Raw genomic sequence first — 8,804 nt, forward strand, 5'->3', positions numbered from 1 at the left:
ACCCGTTATTGATAGGAACAGTTGAACTAAAAATAATTCTAGGATACAATAATTGAAGAGTTGTAAAATGGATATAGGGGCTTCAAATACTCTTAAACTACTAGATTTGATAAATGGGCATTTGACAATGATGAAGGTTATGTATTTGTATCAAATTGGGAAGACCCTCTCTTAGAGAATTATGATAGGGATTATTCTATAGATTAAATAAAGGATGTATATTTGTAATTGATTATAAATTTTAATAGCCACAAGTGTTGTAAGATCATAATGCTTGAATATGTGTATCCTTCTTTATCAAATTAATGATTGATAATGTTTTAGTCCCTATCCATATTTATTATAACATCGTGGATACTTGATTTTGTCCTTCTCTTTTATTGGGAGTTTAGTTAAACTATTCCCATTGAGGTGATCTACTAAGTAAGCTCCATTCAAATGAATAATTGATTGTATTCTTGTTCACAATGATGTAATTCATGAGTTATAAGGTGTATCCCAATGAATAAAATTTGAATTAATTATTAAACCATTAAATGTATCATAATTCAACAAATGGTTGTTTGGGGTATTGTGTTAGTTCTACTCTACTTAATGAAATATCTAACAATAGAAAACATGATGTAGTAATGTGATATTACTAGAATTATTAAATTATGGGCATTTTATGACTGAAATTTTACCATCCCACATGATATATTTAGTTGAGTATAGTTGAGTAACTTGGATAATTAAGTAGCTGAGGACGAGAATTATATTTTGTGTAAAAGAAAAGATTTTTAGAGTAATACAAATAACAAAATATTTTTAACCTAATATATTATTATATGAATATCTTCAGCTTACCAGATGTTACTATGTGTAAGCAATAAACATGATATGTACAATATTTAGTGTATGAAATCATACATGTTTTGGGGTATTATCATTTGTTCATTAATATACAAAATTATACACCACGTAGTTAGAGTGAATGAAATCTTGGAACCATATTTTAATTATTTTAAGGTGCTCAAGGATAGAGGGAATTTTGTGAAATACCTAAGTTTGAAAGAATTATATACTTTTTAATATATTATTATAGGTGATCCCACAATAGTGTGTTCTACATTTTTGTTAAAGTATGATATTCAAATCATCCTTTTGACAATTTTTTTTTTTTTTTCACCCATAGTAGCTAAACTATTAATAATTTGAAGATGATGTAAACTAGTAATTTTATATATTTTTTTTGGATAATGTAAAGATTTATTTATATTATTTGTTTTTGTCAAATATATAATGTAAGTTAAATAATGTTTTAACTTTTATTGTTAGTAGTATTTGCAAAAGTGACATTTATTCCATGATGTATAATTTTTTATATTAATCAAATAAAAAATTTATGTTATTAATTATAGACTCGTAACAACAATATATATGTAGGAGCGATTAGTGAGTTCACACACCTTAGGATCATTTGCAAAATATAAATAACCTTACTAAAGAGAGTATGCGAATATAATAAATTTCTTGATTATGGATGCAATAATCCACAATGATCAATAATCAATCAATGATAGTACATCCTCTCTAACGATTAATAACAAATAGAAAAGAAACATTGTTTATATAGGCACAATTGAGAGATAGGTTCAGACAAGATCATTGCAAGTTTCTTAATCCTAAGATATAAAACAATTAACATTAAATGACCTAAGACATAATAAGTAAATGACATAAAAAAAGATCCCATGACAACTATGACATTTAGAAGAATTCCTAATACTTAATTAAACTTGACATATGAATAGGACCTAATTTTTGAAGTAGTTAGATAAAACACCTTATTCAAAATAAAAATCTAGAGCATAGACATCTTTTTATATAGGTTTTTGCTACATTTATTTTATTTATTTAAGTTTGAAGTGAGATTAGCTATTATTTAGACATCAACTTATTAGATATGACATACTTTTTTTTTATATATATACTTGAATTAATTTTATTTTTTTATGAATCAAAAACATCAAAACCTAGTATAATAATATATTTTTTAAATCTCTACCATTTTATTTAAATTCCATATTTGTGGAAAAGAGAATATGATGTTTGGTGAGAAAAATATGTTCACTGGAAAGTATAAAATAAGTATAATAATCAAATTGAATATATCAAAAAATATGCTTTTTCGAAAACTTAATTGAGAGATTTATTATCTTGTAATAACTTCCTATTATTTTGATTCTATTTTCTAATCCAACTTAATGCTTGAAACATGAAATCATAAGAAAGATATAAGAACCAAAAAAAGCCTAACAAAGGGCCTTTGTTTGAGATACCATTGAATGAAGTCATCCAAGAACATTTGTTCAAAGTTAACTTCTAATCAATCTCTCTACCATGTTAAAATAATATTAAAATATTAAAAATCTATATGACCTTTGAATAAAGGTACACTTTCATTTGAAGACAATTATGCGAATACCTTTGAAGAAAATTTGTGTCATTTTTCTTTCTCTTCAACGATGGCAATTCTAGTGTCAAACAAGTGAGACACACTATTATGATTCTATCTACATATAATACTATTGACAAGAAAAATGGGCTTCTTTATGTTAATTAGCTAACTAGATACAATTAAGTGCAAATTGATCTAGAAAAATACATATAAGGGTTCTACATCAAGTGGAACAGAATGGATTAGGTTAGACAACATAGGTGTTAGACAAGATCATGTCATAAATACTAATTAATGAAAAATAAAATAATTAGGTCTATGAGTGAAAATAAGTGTGAAGTAAAGAAGATAATGAAAGTTTTGTACCTTGAGGTATGTAGATGCTCTAAAAATTCATGTATGTGCAATAAAATTGAATTATTTTCTTTCAATCATGTTAAATTTACCTTAACTATATGAATCTAAATCATGGCTATAAATATATTTTCAACTATTGACTTGAATTGTGATAGTCCTTGTATTTTGTCTTATGCATTCATGCTAAAAAATAAAGCACTAGATAGTGAGAATACTAGTCATATTGCCAAATTTTTCTATGAAGATTGTGTTATTTAAAACACCCCGATGTGTTCAGAATTGTGCAAAGTTGGTATGTGATCAAAGTATAATATTAATTTAACTAGTTAAATGTTTGATTTTAATTTTTAATTTGAGTAGATCAAAATTGTGGCTACAAGAAAATAATTCACACTTGTAGACATAACCTATATTAAATGACCAAATTAGATTAGTGTCGAGAGGATTGAAATCGATAAATAAATTAATTGAACTAAGATTACATGCACACAAACATATGAATAAATGATAAAAATATAAATAAATGATAAAAATATGACTAAATACAAATAAGATAAATACCTAACTATATAAAAGAATATACTATTCATTGCTGTATACCTATATTAAAATATTATTTGAAGTTTTAATATATTAAATGAAAATGACTTTTTTTAACCATTACAAATATATAATGTTTTAAAAAGCAAACTTGCTAAATGAGCATTTCTTCTCAGATACTTTCACTAAGAGGAGGTAGCAAGCAATCTAATGAAAAGCATCCATGTATGACACAAGCTCTATTCGATCTTTTCCCATATTTTAACAAGAGTCGGTATGGCAGCAGATACCAGAAGTGCGAGGCCCCAAAAGATGGAAAAGTGCCGCCAGAGCCTCGGATGCTTGTCTTTGTATTCTCTTATCTGGATCTGAAAATTGCCTCGATACCAGTGATTTATCTCCACCTTCAAGTTCATGAAGGGATCGTGTGATGAATTGAAATTGATTCCCTTTCCAAGATTATTCAGCATGTGGGCCACTTCTTTGTCCGTGCCCATGCAGCTCTGGATAATGCCAGCCCTCCTCAGCACAGCAGCATCGGCTTCGGTTTCCACCAAGCCATTCAGAAGATGCACATAATATGAAATCACAGTAAGCGCAGATCCCTGGCACACCTCCAGAACCATCAGATTCCTCAGAATCACTTCTGTACTGTCAGTGATCCAAATTGTGGGGAGCAAAAGAGTCGTCCTTCTGAATGTCATCCCTCCTTGGGATGGAACTCCGTAATACTGTCTGAACATAATTCCTGCCTTGTGCAAATCTCTGGTAGAGGCCATGAGCGTTTGATGATGCTCCACTGCCTTTTGCCGAATTCTCAGCTTTCCAAGAAGGCCTTGTATTGCAAGGCGAAATCTGCTGCGTTCAACAGGCGCTGTCTCTTCTATATCTCTTGGGTCTGCTGCAATTAGACTCTGGAGCAACCCCAGAATATGTTTATAACTCTCAAGATCTTCATATCTCTTCAGGCGCGATTCAACCAAATTCGCTCTGTCAAGCCAATTTGGCAAGAATGGGTGAATTTCAGGTATAATACTGCTGCATAGTAATCTCAGAAGCTGTTTCTTTGCTTCTGACTCTGAACCTGTTTCCAATTCCAGTAACTTTATTAGGACCATTATGGGGATTTGGTTTTCAAGCATCAGAAAATCACATAGCAGGTCAAATTGACAGGACTTGATCCTGGTAGTGTTAAAAATGGGGTGGGAATTCTGTCCTCCCTGTCGTTGCTGCTGCTGTTCGGCACTCAAAACTCTTAAGATCTCCAGAACAAAGCATCCATCCAAAGTGAGAATCATGGCTACTGTTTCATCCTTGTATACAGATTCTTCTTCATAGCAGCCTCGAATTTCACAAACAAGGCGCCTGATGGCTTCTTTCAAATGCAAGTGCGCCTCTTGCTTGTGTAGCCTGTCTGCCATTCTCTCTACGGCTTCTGCTTTGAGGCGCTCCATATGAGAGAGTGGCTGCCCTATCCGATGGTGAAAAAGGCCAAGGTGCACGATCCTAGGAGTGTAGGATTCCTTTCTTAGAAAGGACAGAAACTTGGGGACCCTGTTTATCGTCACCACAGGATGCCCTAAATCTTGCTTGCAGTTCTTGACAGTGGTATCTGTAATCCTCTCTGTAACATCAACAATCCATTTGTCTTCATCTGGTATTTCTAGAACTGTGGTTGGAATTTCGTCAAACATAGCATTGGCTTCAAACATCCTTCCTGTTCTCCTACACAAGAGTTAAGGTCTGCAAAAGAATGTTGCAGGTACTATTGGATTAGGTACAGAACTTATTGGTTTCCTAGTCAGGCCCGCTGTAAATCCAAGCAATTATCTTATGAGATGAAATTTGTTTTCTTCTTTGAGGAATTGTAGCTTAGTGTTAAAAAACCAGCATCAGTCAAAGACAGATGGTAGAGTGTGTTCTTGCATGGATGTGATGAACTCTTTAGCCAGCAAAATGGAAGAATCTCACATCAAACACATACCCATACCGCACCATGTTTTCTAGATATGAATACCCAATTTGTCTATTGCTTGTCAAAGGTGGAATCTCAAACTATTGTTTTATGTGGATAACATGACATTGTCCAGAATAAAATATAAGCATCCATGCAAGTTTCCATCATTTCTGCTGAACAAGAGCAGCGGTACACCTGCACATATAGGTCTTGCATATGGAGCTTAAGTAGCCAGATTTATGAAGAACGTAAAAGACTACAGAGGCTATAGCTGCCACTACATCTACTACTAAAGGCTAAGATCGAACCTGTGCAGGACCCGGGGCTACGGTACAAATATGATTTATTGTCTAACAATGTAATAAACTGGCCATTCTTAAAAAAAATTGCTAGCCAAAGGATGGGTATTGTCTTTGTAGAACACAGGATTCAATTAGCCCCCTATTCAGAAATAAACCTGTAATGACAGTCAATCTCATAAGTTTTTAAAGTGGATAGTCAAAAGAGGTTCTTTATTTATAGTCATCTTTATTTTAGACATTAATCAAAATGTGCGATTAAACTTTTTAATTACAAATAGTGATGGTGATTATATTATTCATTAATGTTTAAACTTCATCTATGATATTTTTTTCTTTTAAGTAAAGAGGCGAACCTCATAAATATATTAAGAGTAATAAAAGAATGCAAAGCTGTCTTATGGTCGAACCAAAGACATAAAAGGCCCATAACATTAGGCTAAAACTAAATACAGCAAATCCACAAAGAGACAAGCTCCTAAGGCTTGAACATTAGCATAAAACATCCCAAAAGACGGGGGAAGAACATTGTGCTGATCTGAAAAATACATGAGATGTAGAGGCAACCTCAAAGCGCTCCAAAAGCACCAAAAATAGCAGGACACCATCATCATTAAAGTAAAGCCCAACCTCCAAGTGCTCCAGGAGAAACAATATTGCAGGACGCCAACAGCATCAATCTTAAGAAGCAACAAATGCAGTTTCTAAAAAGTGATATGATATAGTTAAGATCATTTATTTGATAATTTTGATAGAATGGATAATTTTAAGTCCCTAGTTCTATAAGAAGAGGTATCAGCATAGGGTTGTGTAATAAATTTTTGTTGGTAAAATAAGAATAATTATGTTTCTCTTAATCATCAATTATTTCTAAATATTAGATTTTAGTGATCAAATGTAAATTTTAGTGAAGATGAGACATAAAATTACTATTAATTATTTGATCATTGACAATGTGATGTTTAAGAAGAGTGGACACTCACCAATATTTATAATCATAATATGTTAAAAAGAGATACCCATCAACCTTTTACTCTGACTTCAAATATATCACTTTTGAACAACGGCAGATATACAAGCCTACACTTTATTAACTCACCTGTAGGTGTATTAAATAAACATTTTGACTTTCGAAAAGCTAAAATTACAATCAATTGTGGGTAGCCCCAATTTCACTTCCAAGAAAAGCTAAAATTACAATTCACAAATCTATTAAGCTATTCATAAAATGATGAATCTGATATTATAAACTCATACTATTAGAGTAGACTAATCTAGTTAAATTTTATATATAAAACCTGATATTTTATGTCCAGAATTGTATATTAACCCAAAGCGAATCAATTAAATTTAGAGTTCAAAAGGATGGCTGAGAAATCATTTTGAGACAATTATGCACACCAATTTAGATTAATTTATTTCAGTAATAAATAATTAAAAACAAATTGCATAATATTAAAAATATTTCATCATAATTAAGTGCGATCTAAAATATTGATAAAAGCCTATACAATTGATTTAAAAAAAAAATCTGGTGAAAGACATAATATCAAACAGAAATATATACGATCGTAGAAACTTCATCCGCTTAGAAAACAACTTTGTAAGATCTATACTACAAATAACTATGAGCTAATTTTCAGTGAAATGCAGAAAGATCATCCCAACTTTTCTGAAATAAAAATGTATTCCACACGATTAAAGTACTAAGAAGACATAGCAATGGCATTCAATGAACTCTTGCAAATAAGAAACTTCTCACATCAAACATTTCACAATCCTCATAATTAAAAGTATAGAGACTTACGCGAAATCTAGTCCTTGTCGAAGTTTGAGGGGCGGCAGAACCAAGAGCCATAATTTAAAAAGGCGGCCAGATATTCAATCAATGTATCCATATTCCCTTCTTTTACTTTTGATTTATTTTATGTTTAAGTATCTTTAACTTTTAGTTACTTATACAGCAAGAATGGAGAAGAAATTGAGTTTCATGATTGTTGTTCTGTTAAAAGCTTTTTTCCTTGGCGATTACTCCAACAATCGGATAAAGATGATCTTGAGTGTCCAGGCCATCCTGGTTTGACTATGTTTTTCCTTTGAGAATGAGTAAGCTTTCATATATGGATTATACTTGCGTCCTTAGGACTAAACGCTATGGTCCACCAATATAATATTGCACAGGACAACAGTTCGCTCTCTTCGTGAGAAGGTAAGTAACTCGAGGGAGCAAGCAATTTCTTTAAAGCGGCGTCGGTATTTTTTCTGAAAGAGGATTAAAAATTATTAAAGTACACTATAAGGAGGACTAACAGTCTAGTGAAGAATTATACAGTTCTATCTTTTACAATTAATTGTTCATGTGAGATAAATCCATAGACAAAAGTTGAGCATCCAAATTAAAATGTCATAAATTATAGAATACATTGATACTGAAAAATATTTTAAAAATTGCATTAAAATCTTTTTATTGAAGTTTAGAAGAATTACTATCTTTATTTTGTCATGCAATTATAACTATTTGTAATGGGATAAATATTAAGCTTTAAGTGACTTTCACATGCGTAAATTTGTTTTGTGATATATTGATTTGATATCATTAATTCTACAGTTATGATGTCTAGTATGTTGAACTTCTAATATTTTCTTAACTATCAAAACTTGTGGTGTTTAAAAGCACTTTTGTAAGAGTGCGAGATCAAAATGATTTTGTTTTGCTAGGTCAAGTATGTTGATGACACCAACTTTAAGGTCGTACTAATGAGCAATGAAAACACTTTACGATCATGCAAATGGTTAAGAACTATGATTCGAAATAAGGTTTATTTTAGTTAAAAAGATTCTTGGAATGATTGTTCTCTTGAATGTATAGAATTCAAATATGATCACATTTTAAATTAGATAATAAATGAATATAAATTGTATGCCTTAAATATGTTCACATACTAACAAAATATTTGAAACATGGACCAAGTTTTCTCATAGAAGGAATGAAATGGATGGGAGTTTAGAAAGAGGAAAAAAGAAAAAATCAATTGTGAACTCTTTGTAGCCTAGGATTTACTCAATGCCATGGAATTGTCCCAAAATAATAAAGCATTATTATTTTTGGGTTGGTTGTGCGAAACACTTTTGGAATTTCAGTCATTGTTAGGAGAGAAAGAATGTACAATAATGAAATGAGTATGCTAAAAAGTTTAATGAAAACAAAAGA

The 8,804-nt window shown here is 31.1% G+C and overlaps 1 protein-coding gene across 1 annotated transcript; it reads right to left on the reverse strand.

Moving 5' to 3' along the window:
- Positions 1-3,576: 3,576 nt before the first annotated feature.
- Positions 3,577-5,049, reverse strand: LOC131076054 (putative UPF0481 protein At3g02645). Its single transcript, XM_058013081.2, has one exon. The coding sequence runs from the start codon at positions 5,047-5,049 to the stop codon at positions 3,577-3,579; it is 1,473 nt and encodes a 490-aa protein (XP_057869064.2).
- Between the last annotated feature and the right edge of the window lie 3,755 nt (positions 5,050-8,804).

The sequence above is a fragment of the Cryptomeria japonica genome, chromosome 10, assembly GCF_030272615.1.
Source record: "Cryptomeria japonica chromosome 10, Sugi_1.0, whole genome shotgun sequence".
NCBI lineage: Eukaryota > Viridiplantae > Streptophyta > Pinopsida > Cupressales > Cupressaceae > Cryptomeria > Cryptomeria japonica.

Coding starts and splice junctions, on each gene's coding strand:
- LOC131076054 (XM_058013081.2), bottom strand. CDS start 5,049: ATGTTTGAAGCCAATGCTATGTTTGACGAAATTCCAACCACAGTTCTA.